Source organism: Neolamprologus multifasciatus, chromosome 22, assembly GCF_963576455.1.
Source record: "Neolamprologus multifasciatus chromosome 22, fNeoMul1.2, whole genome shotgun sequence".
NCBI lineage: Eukaryota > Metazoa > Chordata > Actinopteri > Cichliformes > Cichlidae > Neolamprologus > Neolamprologus multifasciatus.
In genome coordinates this window covers 27,534,887-27,556,877 of record NC_140459.1, presented here as the reverse complement: position 1 = coordinate 27,556,877, position 21,991 = coordinate 27,534,887, and the positions used below count along the sequence as shown (strand labels likewise).

Below are 21,991 nucleotides of genomic sequence, written 5' to 3'. Positions count from 1 at the left end.
CGCTTCCAAGCAGATAAAAGAAATTAAACAAAAATACGATGGGCATTAACAACACTCTGTCGCTAACTTAGATGGGTTACCAGTGATCTGAGGTTCAAAAGGATCACTGTGGCGTGGTGTACGTACCGTTTGTCCTACTTTGCCTTCTCCTGCAGGACCCCTGTCCCCTGGTAACCCAGGTTCTCCTCTTGACCCTGGTTGACCCTGGGACGAAAAGAAAAAGCTCAATTTATTTCACCCTCCAGCTGCCAGTATGTTTAGCTAAGGTTCTGGCGCACTGCATTCAGCAATGATTGCCGAACCCAGAAATACAACTCAGTTTTTTTCTGAGTGATGGGGAAAAAAATGAATAAAACAAATACAATCTAAGGCTGACATTTCTGTAGTCAGAAGAGAAAACGTCTTGGTGATGAGGGTGAGCAGTTTGACACCATAAATCCACCAAATGCCCCTTCCCAGCCTCACGCATGCTGAAACTTTCACATCAAGCTCTTCACAACAAAGAGGCAGTCATAATCAGAGCGACGGTCACAGAGCAGTGGACACGGGAATTGCTTTTGCTGCTTTCTACAAAGATGAATTGTTTTTTTCCCCATTCGGGCAACAACAACTAAAAAAAAAAAAAGTTTTTCCACATCAACAAAAGAGCACCTGTGCATGATAAACCGCAGCAGCTGAGGAGACCTAGAAAACTCTTACAAACTTCTGAAATGACATTACCTTCAGCCCTGGGGGTCCTTGGATTCCCTGTGGCCCCGGGTCTCCCTGTAACACCACAAATAAAATTGGTTATTAACCAAAATACTGCAATTAAACATCTTTGAATAAATCATTTATGGTCCACAAAGAGCTCCTATTCTTCATGCACGTAACTGTATTGAGGCCTCAGGGCCGCACCTGGCAGCTGTAAAAGAAGTAAAAAGAAAAAAAAGGGGAGTGAAAACTGCTGTGAGGCAAATCCGTTGTGCCCCTCTGCTGTTTAATGTTATATGTCTTAACAATGTCCTTCCTGTTTGCTCTGCCCCGTCAGCAGGACGGCCACATGTTTGGATCACGGTGAAAAATGATGAAGACACATGTTGAGCTCCAGCACAAAATGTGCCAACTCAGGCTTGTTTTCTGCCTCATACAAGTGCTCATATTACGCTGCGGTTCAACAGGCAAGGAGATGTTTACCAGCAGAACACATGTGCAAATACAAAAGACTGTTCTGAGACACAGTCACACGGGAGAGGTAATCCTAACCTCGATAAACATACATTTCTGTTGTTAAAATGCAGATAGACTTCATAAGATTTGCAAAGTGTCAAATAATAGTCAAATAAAAAGAGAAAATAATATGGTCTGTCAGTGTTTACCAGGATAATTCTTCCAAACTTTAAAGCAGCTGAAGGTAAGCTGCTTAGGAATAACAAATAGGAAAAATGAATAAATTCTATTCAAAATTCCTTAAAACTGCAGTTCTTCTAAAGGCCACTTGAGGTTGGCTGCAAAAGTGAGCCAGCCTTCGCAGACTCCAACGTTAGGGATGCAACGATACCAATTTTTTCAAACCGATACGATACCAATACTTGGATCTGAGTACTTGCCGATACCGAGTACAAAAACCGATACTTCTACCACACACACACAAATGCAATGAATTGGAAGACAGGTTTTATTTTATTCTCTGCCGATAATAAATAATATCTTAATAAAAATGACCACAAATAAATTTCAAGTGAAAAATAAGCACTTCTCCACATTGTAATTTAACAAAATATCACTGAACTATTGGCACTGTCTCGAGCTTTCAGAATAATAAATAAACACTTCTGTTTGGAATAAAATAAATACAAATTAGGTTTGAGAATAAAATAAACTTTTAAATTATTGCAGAGTGTCCATATTATAAACAAACAAACAAAATAACGAAAGTATTTGGCATTGACAAACGAACTCTCCATCTGCCCTGGATCATCAGTCCACTGTGCCGTTAAACCAAGGACTGACATCGCACACACTGCTTGTCTTTACCTCTTTAGAAAGTTTTGACACCATTATCTCCCTGATGTGTGGGCGGCTGGAAATTTCATATCGCAGCTCGAGTAAGCTGAGAAGACGGTGCAATCCTATGTTTTCCACAACCGGCATTGGCTGGTAATCCAGAGCGATAAAATGAGTCAGAGCCTCTGTTATTTTAACTGCCCGCAGATTTTCTCTTGACATTTTTCATCGCTTTTCCAAAACCCGAGTTAAAGTTGGCTGTTCCGGTCCACACTGCTGACATTTTGTTTAGCCTAGCTACAGCAGCCTCCAGTTTCTCTTTTTTTATCTGGAGCTGCCAGTCTCACTTGCCTAACCCTGTGCCTGTTTAGCGCGGGATGTCCCCCTAGTGGCCAATCTAAAAAACTACAACAAAAATGACAATCCACTCTCTGATTAATGAAATAAGTTAGTATCGGTTCGTGGTATCGGTTAACTTTTACGAGTTAACCAATACCACATTTTACAGTATCGGTCCCGATACCCATCGGTATCGGTGCATCCCTATCCAACGTTTGAATACCAACTTCAGCCTTGAAAACAACTTGTTTACAAGCCGGTCATGCACGTCTCTAGAGGTGTAGCCAGTAGCAGTCGGCTACACCTCCTGTCTGTGTTTGTGTCTTCTGACCATTTTATTTGAATTATTGGAAAAATATTATGAACGCTATGTAATAAAGCCTTTACACAGAGCCTGTGCTCTAATTTTAGGTGTTTTTTGTTTTTGTTTGTCCTCTTTCTAACTTGCGTTAGCTGGCTCCATGGTGTAGCCTTTGACAGTATAAGAGATGGATACAGCTGCCATGGCGATGGAGATGAAAAAATCTTAATGTGATACAGAAGGGCTGAAATCCAGAAAAGTTGATCTCTTCTAATCATAATTGTGGCACTGTCCTATAATATGATATTGTATTAAATGACTTTGAATATCATTATAATTGTAGGATGAATTATGGTAAACATTCAGCAAATAACATAGCTGTGCCTTACATTTTGTCCATCTTTCCCCTTCCCTGGTAGTCCAGGAGGTCCAGTCAAACCAGGCTCTCCAAGTGGTCCTGCGAGACCTTGTTGTCCTGGTTTTCCAGTTTCCCCCTAAAATAAATAATGGAATAAAAAGATTCTGCTTTTGTCTCTCAAGTCAGCAAAGCAGATGCCTCAGATACTTTTTGTTGCTCTGGATTCTGAAAGAAATTTAGGCAAAGTCAAATTCAATTCTACATATGATTATTTATTATTTTAAATCTCAGTCTTATAATTATTCTACACCTTGTCCTGCATATTAAAACTGCAGAGAGAGTACAAAGAGCTCTGAATTGCTACTCCTACATGTAGCTGCTGCAGCAGGATTCAAATGAATTCACAAACTGAAACAATGATGGAGGACATACAAGGTCACTCTTTTTCTCAGCAGTCTGTTTCTCTGCACTGCCAATACCAGTCTCAGCAAAGTCCTGATCCTGTCAAATCACACCCACCAAACACACTCATGGATTTTAAACACAAGTGACTGACCTTGTCTCCTCTTTGTCCAGCTGGACCTGGAGGCCCAATAATTCCCGGTATGCCCTAAAACATAAAGATAATTCTTAGCTTAATTTAATAATGTGTAGTATAAAGTCACAGGAAGCACATGCAACAGACATAAATGATCAGAAAGAAAAGACTAACCACACTTCCTGGTAGTCCACGGGGACCCTGAAGGCCAGCTACGCCAGGTGGACCCTGGAAGAAACACAGAGGTCATCGTCATCCTCTATCGTATAGAAAACGTAGCGCTTGGTGTTAAAAAGTGAATCCTGTTAGATGGAACTACTTACTGGGTCTCCAACACGCCCGGTTTCTCCAGTGAGTCCAGTCTCACCATTTGGCCCCTGGAAGCAAAGCAGCTAATCAGAGATATTCCATTCGGAATGACTGTAGCTTAAAACGAGTGAGGAGATAACAAGCTTTGTACCGGTAGTCCAGGTGGTCCCTTAAAACCTTGCTCACCAGGTAGTCCTCTTGGACCCTACAGAGAAGATGCATTAATTTAAAAATATATTTAAACATTTCTCTTAAAGCGTTAAAAGGGCTACTCTAAAAATGAATGAAGAATAGTGATGATCCTCTACGACAAAAAGACTTACTGTCATATGCTGCCTTAAGAATATGAGTCTCTTAATTCCAGCACATAATTCATGTTGCCTATTTAATGCTAAATATACCAATGCACTCTGTCCTGCTGCACCTAATATACAATATATCAGCAAAGCAGAGAGGACAGAGATTCAGGGCACTGCATGACTGTGTCAAATATTTAATTTACTTAGCCAATTAAGGGAAGTCTCGGGAGCTCTCTCACTGTAACAGGACATCCTCGCTGCAGCAACGTCAAATCTCTACTGGCACCTAGTGGGATCCTGAGCGTATTGCTGGTTGAAGCTTGGTTATCTAAAAAGAGGAAGTGAAAACTAAACTCACCATCTCTCCTGGTTTCCCTTGTTCCCCTTTCTCTCCTTTCTCTCCAGGTCTCCCCTTAAGGTAAAAACAAGCAATGAAATAAATGGCAAAAATGCAGAAAATGAAAAGAGTAAGAACAGTGTTTATACTGATCAGGCATTATGACCACCTGCCTAATGTTGTGTCTTTCCCCCTTTTTTCTGCCAAAACAAACCTCGCTGAGGCATGGACTCTACTAGACCCCTGAACATGTGCTGAAGGTGTGATGAGGTATTTGTTACCGAGATGTTACCAACAAATACTTTAAGTCGTGTAAGTTGTGAGGTAGCGTCTCCATGAATCAGCCTTATTTATCCAGGACATCCAACAGATGCTCGACTGAACTGAGTTCTGGGGAATTTGAAGGTCAAGTCGATGCTTCAAAGTCATTGTTGTGCTCCTCGAACCATTCCTAAACCAGTTTTGCTTTGTGACAACAAACTGGACATTCCTGTCACTGGTTCACCACTGTTCCTTCCTCGAACCACGTTTGATAGACACTGATCACTGCAGACCAGGAACATCACACAAGAGCTGCAGTTATGGAGACGCTCTGACACAGTTGTAATAATCTGGCCCTCGTCACACTCGCTCAAATCCTTACACTTGCCCATTTTTCCTTTTTCTAAAATGTTCACTTGGTTCCTAATGTATCCCACCCACTAACAGCTGCCACAATGAAGAGATAATCAGTGTTATCTGCCTCACCTGTCAGGTGTCAAATGTTCTGTCTGATCGGTGGTATATAATATGTAAACATATTTATTTATTTTTTCAAATCAAGCAAATTAAAAGAAAGAAACAAAAAAAACAGCCATTCTTCACGGATTTGATTCTGGAGTTTGTGAAATAGAAGAAGCGTACTCACAGGTTCACCAGGCTCAGGAATGACGTTTGCAACCTGTGAAGAAGAAAGCAGGTGACATCGCACCACATGTGCACTCTATTACAGTTAACACGCACACAAACAGCAGAAATATTACTCACATTTCCCGGAATGCCCGGCGGTCCCATAGCTCCCACTTCACCCTGAGGCAGGAGACAATATGTTCAGAGTCTGGATGCTAATTACCTTATTACAGATAATACTGCAGGGCGACCATTAGTGAGACAAATGCAGCAGCGTTCATCCTATTCCTTCACTTTATTAGGTGTCCAAAATATAAAAGTGGCTCCGGATTTTTGTGTTTTACCTTGTCGCCTTTTTCACCTTTTGGCCCAACTGGTCCTGTCTGTCCTCTCTCTCCCTATGGAAAACAAAATATTCATTTTTTAAAACAGATCTCAGATATTCATGTGCATATTAATACAGGGAAGCAAGAACTTTATAATTGGAAAGTCAGTCAGTCTCAAAATGGCATCTGGGAACAACCACCGGGCCCCAAGGGTTCCCAGGAGGTCACCCAGTCCAATTAGGGACATTCATTTTACTAGAGCTGACTTTAATAGAAATGATTACATAATGTACAAAAGTGAAGTAAGGACAGTGCCCCTTGTTTGCAGAAGTAAATCAGAGATATAGCTGTGAATGACTGTGAAAGCTTTGAGAAGCTTACCGGCACGCCTCGGTCACCTCGTGCTCCAGCAGTACCTAGCTGTCCAGGGGCACCAGCTTCCCCCTGGAAAAAAATTCAACATTTCAAAAAATATGCCAAAATAAAATGTATCCCATAAAATCCAAATGCCAAACAAACAAAAACGAAGGCAACTGTGAGCTCACTCTCTCCCCTGGAGGTCCTCTTGGTCCAGGAGGCCCTTCGTCGCCCTGCAGAGAAAACGCACTAGTTAACATGGCGGTTTTCTGAATAAATAACAAGCTCAGTGTATTTCTGGGTGAGGTAAATCACGTTACCTTGGGTCCAGACTTGCCAGGAAAACCATCTGCTCCACGCTCTCCCCTGAGCCCCTTTGGAGACACAAGATTATAATTTAGATGTCATACTTTCAAAACTCGTCCCAGCCAAAAGCATTTTCCAGGCATATCACCAGCCCCGTGGCACCAATGAGCCCACTGTTTACCAACCAAAACATATTTTTTTAAAGTTTGCTTGTGGTTTCTGTGCAACTTTTCTTTTATGAGGAAGCAGAGTTTGGATGAGCAGCCTGGAGCTCGCCTCCAAAGTTGCCCAACAGCCACAACACACACAACTCTGCACAGAGTCTCACTCGATGTGAAGAATCTCCCAATCAAATGTACCAAAGCCCTGAGATTTGCAACAACGGTAAAAAAAGAAGAATAGACTTGTTTTCTGAGATTTTGTGATTTTGGATTTGTTTTGCTTCGTCATTTTATCTTTTCTCATCCATGCAGACACTGCAAAGACGTAAGATTTAACTAAATTTCTGAATATGGCTTCTTTAATTGATAAGTGTCCCAACACACGTAGCTGTAGCTTGTAGCTATCTGCCTGGCCTCATCTTTGCTAATTCAGTTCCACTGTGTTTCTGCTATCAGAGAGTTTGCAATGTAATGTAATTATCCGGCAAATGACATGATACAGCCCATCCAAGACGTTTGTGCTTCAGATGTGGTGAGGGAAATTACAGTATTTTATTAGCCTGTAGCTTAGCGCTAATTAACAGAATGTGCTAAATAATGCACCCATATATTTATGGATGGAGTGTGGTTGGTTAGCATCGTTCAATTGCTTGTTAATGCAAATATCAAACCAGCCAATAACCTGGAAGCACCTCACTGCATTAAGCCATGTAGTCAAGACAACCTGTTGAAGTTTAAACTGAGCATCAGAATGAGGAAGAAAGGTGATTCAAGCAACTGTGAACGTGGCCTGGTTATTGGTGCCAGATGGGCTGGTCGGAGTATTTCAGACACTGCTGATCTACTGGGATTTTCCCCACACAGCCATCTTTATGGTTTACAAAGAATGATCTAAAAAAGAAAAATATCCTGTGAGCAACAGTTGTCTTGTCTAAAATATTTTCTTGTTGTCAGAGCAGAATCGCCAGATAGCTTTGAGTTAATGGAATAGAATGGAAATATCCTTTATGGTCCTTCACTGGGAAAATTCAAGTGTTCCGGGAGCAAAGTGATAGCCAGGTGGAGCATACAGATTCACACAAACGTAAAGAATATAACATAAAAAACAATAAATAACAGTGTATGGGGCAAATTTAGAGCGCTGTACAGTTATTAAAAATAACATATTCAGATTCAAAGACATGTTGAGTAAGATAATTTACAAAAAGATGTACAAAAAGTGCTGTAAATGTAATTCAAATAACCAATTATTACAACTAAGGTATCAGAGAAGAGAATCTCTGAACACACAACATGTCAAACCTTTGGTGCAGATGGATTAAAGCAGCAGGAGACCAGTCCTGTTGGCTAAGAACAGGAAACTACAATTCACGTTACCTGATCTAATGAGTCTGAATTTCTGCCGTGACATTCGGATGGTAGGGTCAGAATTTGGTATAAAAACATGGAAGTGTAAATCTACCTTCTATCCACTGCCTTCTTCAAAATATGCCACAAGGAATTAAAGCTATCCTGACATCAAAAGATGGTGCACATGGTACTAGCTGTGTCACTTTTAAGTCAAAAAGGCCAGTATGACTGTTACCACTAGTGATGTGCGATACCACTGATTTTCTTTCTGATCCGATACCAAGTAATATTCAGGGTGGTATCAACGATACTGATCCGATACCAATACTTTGCACAACAACTTATTTTATTTATTGTATCTCAAATTATAGCGTCATAATGATTACAGGACATCAGATTATTTGTTCGTATCAATTAATAATGCAGGGTTCATCATATAGAAATAAAAAAAAAAACTGAAGTTGTGCTATTTGAACACCTTGCCTGCCTGCAGCACTAAAGGACTCCGTGAGAGACGTCTGTCTCGCCCCAGCAGCACCTGTCCCTCTCCTCCTCTTCAGTTCGCGCCAACATAAACTCATCATATTCTGTGATATGATTTACTCTGAGGTGTTTGACAAGGTTAGTGATGTTGCCACAACCATACAGCCAACCCTCCCGATTTTTCCGGGAGAATCCTGAATTTCAGTGCCCCTCCCGAAAATCTCCTGGAGCCACCATTCTCCTGAATTTCTCCTGATTTTCCACCCGGACAACAAAATTGAAAAACCATATCGCAGAATTCATAGCGCGGTCCAGCCAATTCCAGTTTCCAACAATGGCGGCAGCTGCTTAGTTTTAATATCACTCAAAAAAACTAACTTTTACTTTTAACTTTTAACATATTTTCAGGTGAGAAGCTGTAGCTGTGTAAACTTCAAATATCTGAGCCGACCGACACATCGTCTTCAAACCCCCGCGGTCTTTCGCTACTCGGGTTAAACATGATATATAAGTCACTTTGATAACTGAGAGGCTGAGATTAAAGTTATTAGATTAGATTAAATTAAATTTAACTTTATTAAACCCTCGGGAGGGTTCCTCCGAGGAAGCCTGTGACGTACTACCCGGTAAAATGTATTTACCCCCCCCAACAGCCCTTTTGAATGTCTCCCTAGTATGGCCACAACACCTCACTCTTAGAGCACTTTTTTGCCACATGTATCGCAAACCACGTCTCAGCTGTTTGTGGAGGTAAAATAAGTCCGCACATGACTTTAATTACGCTCAGCCATTGTTGTGAGTGCGCACGCCAAGGGGCTGCGAGACATTTATACAGCCGTATTTCGCACATGACTATGAAAGGTGGAAGAGGAAGTAGTTCCTTTGAATGTAGACAATCCAAATGTTATAGTTTCTTTCCACTGTGTTCCTGTTAATGATAAACTACAAATTTACTCTAAATTACTAAAATATCGATATTTTAATGTGAGAATCGATTCTAGAACATAAATGATTGGTATCGGAGGAATCGATATTTCAGGATCGATCCGCACATCACTAGTTACCACCTGCAAAAGCTGCTTAGCTATCGCAGCCCAGCCACAAAGCTTTCAGTGCACATATTTGTGCTGTTGTTAATGCCGGTGGTTTTGAGCTTGAACTTGAGTCAGCAAGCTGTTAATGACTTTTTAAAGCGTTGACGACTGTACACCTCTGAACCGAGCTGTGGACCCTAAATGCCTCCACTTTGCAATACCACTTACAGCTGAGCGATGGTGGGCTCCTCTTACAGCATCGTACTCAAATTCAACAAGCTCCTTAGAACCATATATTCTTTCACAAATGTTTGCAAAGGCAGACTCCATTGGACTGGACTGGAAACACCTGAGGTGTGGGTTAATATTTTTGTCAATATAGCGTATATCCTGAAGGCTAAATGGCAAATTATCTTTACTTATATCAGTTAAGAATATATGCTCCAAGATTTTTTCCAGTATATTCTGTGGTTTAGTTATGCTGACACTCAAACTTGGTTCATAATTACCTGAATGGAATGGTAAAATGGTAAAAGCCTAAGAACCAAAACCCTTCCTTGTTGCTAGCTTGTAGCTTAGAGACTCATCAACCTCCCAGTCACCAACATTAAGGGGTCACAGTAAATACATGTAAAGTTTTTTTTCTTCAGAGATTATGTGGAAGAACACCACAAAAATATGACTAACATACATTAAGACTATTATTCATGTCTGGCCTTACGTAGATGAAATTACTAACATGCTAGCAAAGAGTTGTCTAGTTTTCAATTCTAGCGGACAAAAAGCAACATCAGTATTTCTCTGAAGCTTTTTGTGTTGGCACAAGTATTTACCAAATAAAACCTCTCAAGATTTGTTATTTTATTCACAAATTCCTCACAAATAGACTCAGAGTTTATTGTTCTTTATTGTTCTTAACATATCTACTTCCCCTCCAGCATGTTTTGAGCCCCTTTGAGGACATCTGCTACCACTGCTACGCAGACGATATCCAGTTTTTTAAGCCAAGATGTTTCTAAGCTACAGATTTTGAATGAGTGCTTAGATTGGATGGCTGAACACTTCCTCCAACTTAACGAAGGAAAGACTAAAGTCCTTGTATGTGCCCCTGATAGACACGTACCTAAGATAACGAATGCTCTTGGTCCCCTTGCAACATTTGTGAAATCGTCTATCAGGAACCCAGGGGTCATTTTTGACCTGGCTCTCACTCTGGATGTTCACGTCAAATCTCTGGTTTGGTCCTGTTTTTATCACTTAAGAAACATTTCTAAACTAAGCCCTATTGTATCTCGTACTGAACTGGAGATTGTCATTCATGCTTTCATTTCATCACGACTGGACTGCTGTAATTCTCCATTTACATGTTTAAACAAAAACTCTTTGGAGCGTCTACAGATTGTTCAAAACGCTGCAGCAAGACTTCTGACCGAAACATCTAAGTAATCACACGTGACACTGTTGCTCATACAGCTGCACTGGCTCCCCATTGAATTCAGAGTCCATTTCAAGATTCTGGTACTGACTTATAGAGCTCTTCATGGACAAGCACCTGCCTACGTCATTGAACTTCTACATCCTTATGTCCCCAGCAGGTCTCTTAGGTCATGTAATCAGGGTCTACTTGTCATGCATCATACAAGGCTGAGAACTAAAGGAGACAGAGCTTTTGCCACGGTGGCAAAGTGATATACAAATAAAGTTTTACTTACTTGCTAACTTAATAGTTTGAATGCCAAAAACTGCTCATTAGCTATTTGCTTTATCAGTTAGCAAGTTTCTAAAGTTTCTAACTGTAAATGTCTAATCTGCTGCTGGAAACAAGGCTGATCTGCAGAGTGAGAGGGGACAAAACATAGAAACGTTTGGAATTGTGAAACAAACAATAAGCTAACCGTAACCATTTTGATTAGCACACCTTTAACGTTTGTTCATCGTAGGCAAATCTAAAAGTTTCACTCACCATGGCACCGTCACTTCCAGGAAGACCATCCAGGCCATCTTTACCAGGAATACCCTTTGAAAATCAGACACCAGATGCTGACAGTCGGTGACACACACAGAGGAACTACCAACAAACACTTGGCATTATAAGTACCAGCATGAAGTTTTTATTTAAGCCCTCAAAAGGTTAACTCACAGGTTTTCCAGCCTCTCCGTGTTTGCCTGGAAATCCAATTTCACCTGGCAGACCCTTCCGGTGAGAGAAAAAAACACAAAGGCATCTCATCATGTTTTGAAGCAAATCTTCCTTCACTGCTAAATCTTATGTGCAAAAATAAAGACTTTCCTTTCTACATGTCAGTCACTTACAGGAGGTCCAGTGTTTCCTTGGTTTCCTGGTGGTCCAGGTGGACCCTGAGGACCCTGAAAAATAATTTTTAAAACGTCTGGAAAAAGTTGACTTGATCATATACAAATATAATGAAATAGATCGGGCAATGTGCCAAGACCTTGTTTTCTTTTCTCTAAATCTCTAAATTTGAATTTATTTTCAATTTTAATCATATGGTTTTCCAGAAGGCAAAGTTCAAATCATTAGCGCCAAGCAGCCACTAGAGGGGAGTATTGCAGCACAGTTTACCACCAATTCAACCTTGGCTAGTGCTTGAACACAGGGGACATGTCTGTTTGGCTACAGGGAGCAATTTGGGAAATTAATTGGTATAACCTGTTGGTTTTCATTTAGCCTGTTTATTTTCTCTCTATTAAAACATACAATGAAGAGACCTTTGAGAGCACTGCAGCAATGTTGTGCTTTGTGGACCACAACAAATATTGAGCAGCCCACATAATTTAAATAGCAAATTATTCCTCCTCAGTTCTCCGTGAGAGGTCATCGGGGCCTTACAGGAAGCACTGACATAAGATGTTCATAAACAACACATCAATGTAAACAGAGCTACATGGAGGATGATGCTATGGCAACTTAAAATGAGTATTACGTTTTTCCAAAGCAACATAAACAAAAGTTTTCCATGTTATTTTTAAAGACTGTGTGAGCTAGAAACTTGGGACTCATTTAAGAAAAGCCCGGTGGTAAGCTGCTGTTTTGTGAGCCTCTATGCTGCTCACATGTAAACTGTTAGGGTCGAGGTAATGCTGGCTGGTCTCATCCATGAATACAAGTAGGGTTAATATGTACTGTATGTCTAGCTGTGGCTGAAAAAGAGGATCTGGTTAGTACGGCAGTCTCAATGGACATGTTTCATCCAGCACCGAGTCCTGTCCACCAGAGAGCGATGGCTCCCCAACAAATCAAAACGATGCTAATCTCAAGACTTTTTTATAGACACTACTTAGATGAATACAGCATTCTGGATAAATTCCAATCTGGCTTTCGTAGAGCTCACTCTACTGAAACTGCACTTCTTAGAGTCTCCAACGACATTTTGATGAGATGTGATGCAGGAGAATGCTCCGTTCTGTTGATGTTGGACCTGACCTCCGCCTTTGATACTGTGGACCATCATATTCTGCTAGATAGGCTGAGACACTGGGTGGGTATATCAGGGGCTGCTTTGGACTGGTTTGAATCCTATTTGCATGAACGATCCTTTTCTGTGGCTACCTCCAAGTACAGTTCCTCTTCTACTTTTCTTGCTTATGGTGTGCCACAAGGTTCAGTTTTGGGGCCTTTATTGTTCTTACTGTATTTACTTCCTCTTCAACGCTTATTGAGCACTTTTAAGGACATTTCGTATCACTGCTATGCAGATGATATTCAGTTATATATCTCCTTTAAGCCCCATGAGGTTTCCAAGCTACAGATTTTGCATAAGTGCATAGACTCCATTAGATGTTGGATGGCTGGAAACTTTCTTCTACTAAATGAGGAGAAGACTGAAGTTCTTGTTTGTGCTCCTAAAAATGTTGTACCTAGTGTTATGGAAAACTTGGGTCCACTTGCTACATTTGCAAAACTGTCTATCAGGAGCCTTGGTGTTAGTATTGACTCAGCTCTGACTTTGGATGCCCATGTAAAATCTTTGGTTCGCTCCTGTTATTATCACTTGAGAAACATTGCTTAGCTGAGTCCCATTGTATCGCGCTCCGAATTAGAAATTGTTATTCATGCATTTGTTTCATCTCGTCTGGACTATTGTAACTCTTTGTTTACTTGTTTATGTAAAGCCTCTTTGGAGCGTCTGCAAGTCGTTCAGAACGCTGCTGCAAAGCTTCTGACCAAGTCCTCCAAATTTTCCCATGTCACACCCCTGCTGATTCAGCTGCACTGGCTCCCCGTTAAATTCAGAATCCAGTTTAAGGTTTTGACCTTGACTTTCAGGGCTCTGCATGGACAAGCACCAACATATATAAGTGAACTTTTACATGCATACATTCCCAGCAGGTCCCTGAGGTCATGTGACCAGGGCTTGCTTGCTGTCCAACACACGAGGCTGAAAACAAAAGGCGACAAAGCTTTTGGAACTGTGGCCCCCAGACTGTGGAACTCTCTCCCTTTGAGCCTGAGATCTGTGGACTCAGTGGTCGCTTTTAAAAAACAGCTAAAAACTCATCTTTTTAAACTTGCTTTTGGTTGATTTTTATTTTTAGGTTTTAGCTTCTGTGAAGCACTTTGTGATTTTTATCTTGAAAGGTGCTATATAAATAAAGTTTTACTTACTTTACTTTTACTTACTTCATATTTGCATTATTGCAATTGTTGAAAATAGAGTAGGAATTTAAATTGTACAAAATTAGGATTATTTAGAATGGGGGAACCTTACACATATTTTAATACAGCTCTAGAATCTGGAAGTTCATTTCTAGTAATTTTTTGTAAAGTAATACATATTTGTTTAAAAATGTACTGCATCCACAGACAGTATAGAAGATGGTCCACGTCTAAAAACTTCTTTTTAAAAGGCCACCAGGGGGCGATAGCTGTGGTTACAAAAAAGCTTAGAAGTGTACTTATATTTACATAGTCGTCTATTTGCTCATTCATTTCTGTCATTCAGTCAGTGTCAGAAAGGAGGTTTTTCCAGGATGTGCTCATTGTCAAACCCATCTCAGGGCTTCAGAATGGGACTTCACACACCATCACAGTAGCTACTTTCATCTTTTATACTATTACAACTTTTTGTAGCTTTGTTTTTATAATAATGCTGTATTTTTTCTAGAATTTACACATGGATAAATACATTCGGTCTGCACATCTCTCGTGATGGATGTATTTATGGGTTTGACCTAGCTTTGATGAAAGACAACTCTGAGAAAATAATCTTTATCATCACTTTGCATGCTGCAAAATCCAAATTGTTCTTACAGCAGATCCAGGAAGGCCATCCACCCCTGGGAGTCCACCTTCACCTTTCCTTCCCTATAAGATAACAGTATAAATAGAACAATGACATGAACAAATGGTAACAATAATAAAATAATCAGCACACAATTGTCTTAGTAACATCTGAGAAATGTGAGCTTATATTTGCTACTGAGGGGTTTAGAAACTTTGGAGTTCAGAGTGCAGTACTCTGAGCTGTTCTTCAAACACAGCAATCTTGAAAACAGCTTTCAGACCATAAAACTGGGAATATTTTAGTTGAGCCTCTTTCATTTGTGATGCTCTCTAGAAATGATAAACTTGGTAAATATTACAGGGAAAATGGAAAACTCAGAGATTTTGGTTAAACTTCAGTAAGCTGCTGATGACAATGATGTCGTCTCTGCCTATGCGCCTCTGATGCTCTCATTTTACAAGTTGAGAAGCTGTTCCTTAAACATTAGTGTATCCATGTGCTTTTATGTGGGCAGATGGCCCCGCCCCTCCCTGAGCCTGGTTCTGCGGGAGGTTTCTTCCTGTTAAAAGGGAGTTTTTCCTTCCCACTGTCGCCAAACTGCTTGCTCACAGGGGGTCGTATGATTGTTGGGTTTTTCTCTGTATGTATTATTGTAGGGTCTACCTTACAATATAAAGCGCCTTGATGTTGTCATTTAGCGCTGTATAAATAAAATTGAATTGAACTGAATTTCCTATGGGCCATATCGCTGTAGATAGGTAAAATCTCATAGTCATGTTGGGTGTAAAAAAAGTGTAAAAAGTAACGTGTTAAATGTAACAATGTAACAATTTGATTAATTTAAGACATTACTGTACTAAATTCACAAATTGCATTGCAGTTACAATTACGTCATTAGCTGCATTCTACAGGATTTTCAGTTATCGGCATGCCAGGCATACAGAAAAAATTTAAACAAACTTTGGGATACAGTCAGCTGATTTAACTTTTTAAGAAAATGATGGATAGGTCTACAGAGGAGATATGGATATTACATTTAATAAGAAATAATGAATGTAACAATAAAAGAAAATTATTTAAGATTATTTTATGGAGTAACAAGAAGGAGTGTAACAAATTACTTGTTCTGGGAGTAAATGAGTAACGTACAGCATTACTTTTAAGAAATGTAACATGTGTAATACATTACTTTTACTAGGTAATGACCCCAGCACTCTCTAGAAGGTACAGTGGGGCAAAAAAGTATTTAGTCAGCCACCGATTGTGCAAGTTCCCCCACTTAAAATGATGACAGAGGTCAGTAATTTGCACCAGAGGTACACTTCAACTGTGAGAGACAGAATGTGAAAAAAAAATCCATGAATTCACATGGTAGGATTTGTAAAGAATTTATTCGTAAATCAGGGTGGAAAATAAGTATTTGGTCAATAACAAAAATACAACTCAATACTTTGTAACATAACCTTTGTTGGCAATAACAGAGGTCAAACGTTTACTATAGGTCTTTACCAGGTTTGCACACACAGTAGCTGGTATTTTGGCCCGTTCCTCCATGCAGATCTTCTTAAGAGCAGTGATGTTTTGGGGCTGTCGCCGAGCAACACGGACTTTCAACTCCCGCCACAGATTTTCTATGGGGTTGAGGTCTGGAGACTGGCTAGGCCACTCCAGGACTTTCAAATGCTTCTTACGGAGCCACTCCTTTGTTGCCCGGGCGGTGTGTTTTGGATCATTGTCATGTTGGAAGACCCAGCCTCGTTTCATCTTCAAAGTTCTCACTGATGGAAGGAGGTTTTGGCTCAAAATCTCATTCATTCTGTCCTTAACACGGATCAGTCGTCCTGTCCCCTTGGCAGAAAAACAGCCCCATAGCATGATGTTTCCACCCAATGCTTCACAGTAGGTATGGTGTTCTTGGGATGCAACTCAGTATTCTTCTTCCTCCAAACATGACGAGTTGAGTTTATACCAAAAAGTTCTACTTTGGTTTCATCTGACCACATGACATTCTCCCAATCCTCTGCTGTATCATCCATGTGCTCTCTGGCAAACTTCAGACGGGCCTGGACATGCACTGGCTTCAGCAGCGGAACACGTCTGGCACTGCGGGATTTGATTCCCTGCCGTTGTAGTGTGTTACTGATGGTGACCTTTGTTACTTTGGTCCCAGCTCTCTGCAGGTCATTCACCAGGTCCCCCCGTGTGGTTCTGGGATCATTGCTCACCGTTCTCATGATCATTTTGACCCCACGGGATGAGATCTTGCGTGGAGCCCCAGATCGAGGGAGATTATCAGTGGTCTTGTATGTCTTCCATTTTCTGATGATTGCTCCCACAGTTGATTTTTTCACACCAAGCTGCTTGCCTATTGTAGATTCACTCTTCCCAGTCTGGTGCAGGTCTACAATTCTTTTCCTGGTGTCCTTCGAAAGCTCTTTGGTCTTGGCCATGGCGGAGTTTGGAGTCTGACTGGTTGAGGCTGTGGACAGGTGTCTTTTATACAGATGATGAGGTCAAACAGGAGCCATTCATACAGGTAACGAGTGGGGGACAGAAAAGCTTCTTACAGAAGACGTTACAGGTCTGTGAGAGCCAGGGATTTTCCTTGTTTGAGGTGACCAAATACTTATTTTCCACCCTGATTTACGAATAAATTCTTTACAAATCCTACCATGTGAATTCATGGATTTTTTTTTCACATTCTGTCTCTCACAGTTGAAGTGTACCTCTGGTGCAAATTACTGACCTCTGTCATCATTTTAAGTGGGGGAACTTGCACAATCGGTGGCTGACTAAATACTTTTTTGCCCCACTGTATGTTTGTATTAACAAAACCAAGATGTGAAATTGTTATGGGTTCTAGCTGTTATGTGTAGGGCAGCACGGTGGCGCAGTGGCCTCACTGCAAGAAGTGCCTGAGTTTGACTCCACCATCTGGTCAGAGCCTTTCCAGATACTCTGGCGTCCTCCCACAGTACAAAGACATGCAGTTAGTGGGGTTCTGTTAACTGGTGATTCCAAATTGCTCATAGATGTGAATGTGAGTGTGAATGGTTCTCTGTCTTTATGTGTTAGACTAGTGACCATCCAGGGTGTACCACGCCTATCGCCCTGTCGTAGCTAAAACAGGCCCCACACACCCTGATGATGATAAGCGGAAGAAGAGCGATGGTGTAACTGAGAAACATTAGTTTTGGGGCAACTCACATTTTCCCATTAAAGCTATCGTCAAATTATACTTAAATCACACATTTACTTCATGATTTATTTAGAAAATATCATTCTTCTCACTATGTAGGCTAATTTTTCACAAAATTTTACTGTTTTAAACTTTTTTTTTAAAAAGCCTTTTGTGATGATTGCTGTTGTTTCTCTTGCTTTCACATAAAACTACATGCTGTCAGATTCTTCTTAATAAGTTTGTTGACGTAATCCTCTTCAGTCCTTTAAGATAGTCAGTCAGCATTCCAGGCTTCAATCAGCGATCATATAAGGATAAAGGTGAAGAAACAGGACTCAGCAGCACTGAAACCAGACAACTGATGACTGCTTTTCAGCAGCGGAGGTGAAAGCAGCTCAATCTATACCTACTCAACCATATGGCCAACTCTATTAGCACTGGCAATAGTGGAGGCCAACCCATTATCACAGCTCAGAGCCTAGCTTTAACTCCCTCACCTCCACACACACACACACACACACACACACACACACACACACACACACACACACACACACACACACAGACTTTCTCCCTGTGAATCTTCAGAGTGGGTTTAACAATCCAAAACCTGAAGAAAGAAAATAGGTCAGACTTCTCACAGTCTGTTTTTCTGCACGACTCTCTTGGAAAGTACCCCACGAAGCTGCAAAGTACTTCAGCAGGACTTCCACTGATATCATGAAAAAAACAAGGCTACACAGAGGGATGTTTTCTACATATTCTGAAACATAAACCCAGTGTGGCTGTTTTATTAATGCTGTTTAAGCATAAATATTTTGGAGGTAGAGAGTTTGTCTTTTGACAAGGTTTGGCTGGACTGTGTTACCCAGCTGAGCAATGACAAAGTCACATACTGCTGATAAGAAGTTCATTGCTCCCAGTAGAGAAGGGAGGGGAGAGGAGGTCAATGTCTTTGTTAATGTTTTGGAGGAACATTATGTAGAACTACTGTCTGTTTTAATTACAAACTGCTGTGTAATAGAACCAGTGTTGAGAGAGAGAGAGGAAGAAATATACGAGACACATGGGACGAGTTGTTAGAGAGCACTGATAAAAGTTACAGCATAGGCTCTGACTAGCATGAATAATAAACAGCATCTTTCTTGATTCCATATAAAATCAAAATAATCCAGCTGGAAGACGATAGGTTAGGGACTAAACAGCCAAAAAATATAAGTTACAGTTTTTCTCATGAAATCTTTGCAAATGATTTCTTTTTAAGAAATTCTCAAAATGCGGTAAGGATAATATTAATCATATAAAATATTTTTTTTACTGATTTTTTTATGTTTGTTAGTTTATTTGTGAATGTTACTGAATATCATAATGATGTAGTATTGGTCCTGATTTATCATTGCTCATAACCTTAACCGTATCCTTATTCTATCAGAATATATGTGTACACTACCAGTGTATTTGTATATGATTTATAGTAAAATGCAAAGTTTGGACACACCTTCTAGTTTAATGATTTGTCTTTATTTTTACTACTTCCTACATTATATATACAAATTTAAGACATCAAACATTTGAAGCAATATATAAACATAATTAAGTAACTCTAAATATGTCTTATATTTTAGATTCCTCAAAGTAGCCACCCTTTGTTTTGTTGACAGCGCTGCAAACCCATGACCTTCTCTCAATGAGCTTCATGATGCAGTCACCTGAAACGGTTTTCACCTCACAGGTGTGGCTTGTCAGGGTTCATTTGTGGAATTTCTTGCCTTCTTAATGGGGCTGGGACCATCAGTTGTGTTGTGTCAGGTTGGTACACAGCTGACAGCCCTATTTGACAACTGTTAAAATCCATATTATGTCAAGAACCAATCAGCTAAGTAAAGAAAAAAGACAATCCATCATTACTTCAAGCACTGAAGGTCAGTCTGTCTGGAAAATTTCTAAAACGCTGAATGTGTCCCCAAGTGCAGTTGCAAAAACCACCAAGCGCTATGATGAAACCGGCTCACATGAGGACTGATCCAGGAGAGGAAGCCCAAGAGTCACCTCTGCTGTTTAGGATAAATTCATCTGAGTCACCAGCCTCAGAATTAGGCTCAGATTAGATTAGAGGCCAGATAAATGCCACACAAAGGTCCAGTAGCAGTCACATCTCTACATCAACTGTACAGAGGAGACTGTGTGAATCAGGCTTTTATGGTCAAATAGCTGCTAAGAAACCATTAAGGAAAAGCAACAAGCAGAAGAGATTTGTTTGCATCAATGGAAATCTGCGCTTTGGTGTGGTGAGTCCCAGTTTGAGATCTCTGGTTCCACCTGTCGTGTCTTTGTGTGAAGCAGATAAGGTGAACGGATGGTCTCTACATGCATGGTTCCCACCGTGAAGCATGGAGGAGGAGGTGTGATGGTGTGGGGATGCTTTGCTGGTGACATTTTTGGGATTTATACAAAATTGAAGGCACACTCACCCAGCATTTGCGTTTAATTGGACCATTATTTATTTTTCAACAGGACAATGACCCCATATACACACTTGAGGCTGTGTAAGGGCTATTTGGAGCAAGGAGGGGAGTGCTGGAGTGCTGTGCCAGATGGCCTGGCCTCTACAGTCACCTGACCTAAACCAAATCAAGATGGTTTGGGATGAAATGGAGGCAGAATGAAGGCAAAAGGGCCAACAAGTGCTCAACATCTCTGAGAACTCCTTCAAGACTGTTGGAAAACCATTTCAGGTGATGACCTCATGAAGCTCATCAAGAGAATGCCAAGAGTGTGCAAAGCAGTAATCAAAGCAAAGGGAGGCTATTCTGTTTTGCAAAAATTTCGTTTTTTGGTTTTCTCCAAAATATCCGGCTGGTGTTTGAGTTTAAAGCTAGGATTGGGATCGTGACTGATGATGACTTAGACCTCCGAAAGCATTTAGTCAGATGACCTTGAATCCTCCCTTAGTTATGCTGCAATAGGTGTAGTCTGCTGGGGGATTCCCATTGAGTGTTTTTTCTTCAGTCGCCTTTCTCACTCACTATGTGTTAATAGACCTCTTTGCATTGAATCATACTTGTTATTAATCTCTGTCTCTCTTCCACAGCATGTCTTTATCCTGTCTTCCTTCTCTCACCCCAACTGGTTGCGGCAGATGGCCCCGCCCCTTCCTGAGCCTGATGCAATGCATCACGACTTGTTGTGATTTTGAGCTACATAAAAAATTTGATTTGAACTGAATATCTTTTTCAAGCTGAAACACTTCCTGTGAGTTTAAAGTATGTGTATTCACTCAGTTGCTAAAACTGTCAATGCCATATTCAAGGTGAAAAAGCAAAATGTGTCCGAGTTCCACTGTAATTTAGTTTAAAATTGCTGAGTTACATAAAACCAAAAATACAATTTGGCAATGTAATAAGAACAAAGAAACAGGCTGCTCCTCACATAACATCTAACCACGGGGCACGGCTCTGTGTCCTGTGGTTAGAGCTGGAAACAGAAAGTCAGATGATGCAAAGATAAAACAATCATCAGGTGAACTGATCCTCCCCCGGTACAGTAAGGTGATATTCTGACACCTTCCCAACAAAATGAGATTCTTACCCTCTGGCCAAATTCTCCAGGGTTACCGGGTAAACCTTGTTCACCAGGAGGACCCTGAGGAATAAATCACCAAAATTCAAAACTGCAAAACTGGCATGTTAATAAATTGTTGAGCATTGCATCTGATTGTGGGTTTTCAAACAACAGCACCTATCAAAAGTTAAACAGCAGGAAAGCGGAAGAAAGGAAATAATAAATCAGGATCCTTACAGGAGGCCCTGGGTGTCCTTCAGCACCTGGAGGCCCTTGTGGTCCAGGCTCACCCTGAAACAGGTCAAACAAACACGTTTTAATACAGTAACAGTGAAAAATTAGTGAAATTAATCATCAAACTTTTCAATACAAGCTAAAACTTTAAAACTTATAAAGGCACGAGTCCAACGTGAGATCCTTTCTATACATTTGGTTGGGTAGTTTATCATGCATTTGATTAAGCAAATTAATATATACTCTTCAATCCATTATTTTCATTTACTGATATCAATATCGGTTAGTTTTACAATTCCAATTTAGATAAAATGCCATATTTCACTTACTTTTCATGCACAAAGCTACATTTTCCAAAGACCAAAAACACCAAATTATTCATAAACAGCATATTTTG

The 21,991-nt window shown here is 40.4% G+C and overlaps 1 protein-coding gene and 2 long non-coding RNA genes across 7 annotated transcripts in view; all 3 read right to left on the bottom strand.

Annotated features, from left to right (window-relative positions):
• The window catches only part of col22a1 (collagen, type XXII, alpha 1), an 89,407-nt gene that overhangs the window by 24,519 nt on the left and 42,897 nt on the right, over window positions 1-21,991 (bottom strand). For all 5 annotated transcript variants that reach the window (XM_085148870.1, XM_085148873.1, XM_085148874.1 and 2 more), the window contains 20 exons: window positions 21,598-21,651; window positions 21,388-21,441; window positions 14,645-14,698; window positions 11,686-11,739; window positions 11,513-11,566; window positions 11,336-11,389; window positions 6,359-6,412; window positions 6,227-6,271; window positions 6,063-6,125; window positions 5,700-5,753; window positions 5,494-5,535; window positions 5,375-5,407; window positions 4,489-4,542; window positions 3,983-4,036; window positions 3,846-3,899; window positions 3,697-3,750; window positions 3,541-3,594; window positions 3,016-3,120; window positions 721-765; window positions 127-204 (listed from right to left, as the gene is read on the bottom strand). In XM_085148870.1, coding sequence (XP_085004996.1) covers window positions 127-204; window positions 721-765; window positions 3,016-3,120; window positions 3,541-3,594; window positions 3,697-3,750; window positions 3,846-3,899; window positions 3,983-4,036; window positions 4,489-4,542; window positions 5,375-5,407; window positions 5,494-5,535; window positions 5,700-5,753; window positions 6,063-6,125; window positions 6,227-6,271; window positions 6,359-6,412; window positions 11,336-11,389; window positions 11,513-11,566; window positions 11,686-11,739; window positions 14,645-14,698; window positions 21,388-21,441; window positions 21,598-21,651 — 1,113 coding nt within the window. The remainder of the gene's footprint in view (window positions 1-126; window positions 205-720; window positions 766-3,015; window positions 3,121-3,540; window positions 3,595-3,696; window positions 3,751-3,845; window positions 3,900-3,982; window positions 4,037-4,488; window positions 4,543-5,374; window positions 5,408-5,493; window positions 5,536-5,699; window positions 5,754-6,062; window positions 6,126-6,226; window positions 6,272-6,358; window positions 6,413-11,335; window positions 11,390-11,512; window positions 11,567-11,685; window positions 11,740-14,644; window positions 14,699-21,387; window positions 21,442-21,597; window positions 21,652-21,991) is intronic.
• On the bottom strand, window positions 12,344-14,638 carry LOC146493656 (uncharacterized). The gene is made up of 2 exons (XR_014871968.1): window positions 14,011-14,638; window positions 12,344-12,667 (listed from the first exon to the last, which is right to left on the bottom strand). It is a non-coding gene; the product is annotated as an uncharacterized LOC146493656 (long non-coding RNA).
• On the bottom strand, window positions 16,171-21,381 carry LOC146493655 (uncharacterized). The gene is made up of 2 exons (XR_014871969.1): window positions 19,369-21,381; window positions 16,171-19,331 (listed from the first exon to the last, which is right to left on the bottom strand). It is a non-coding gene; the product is annotated as an uncharacterized LOC146493655 (long non-coding RNA).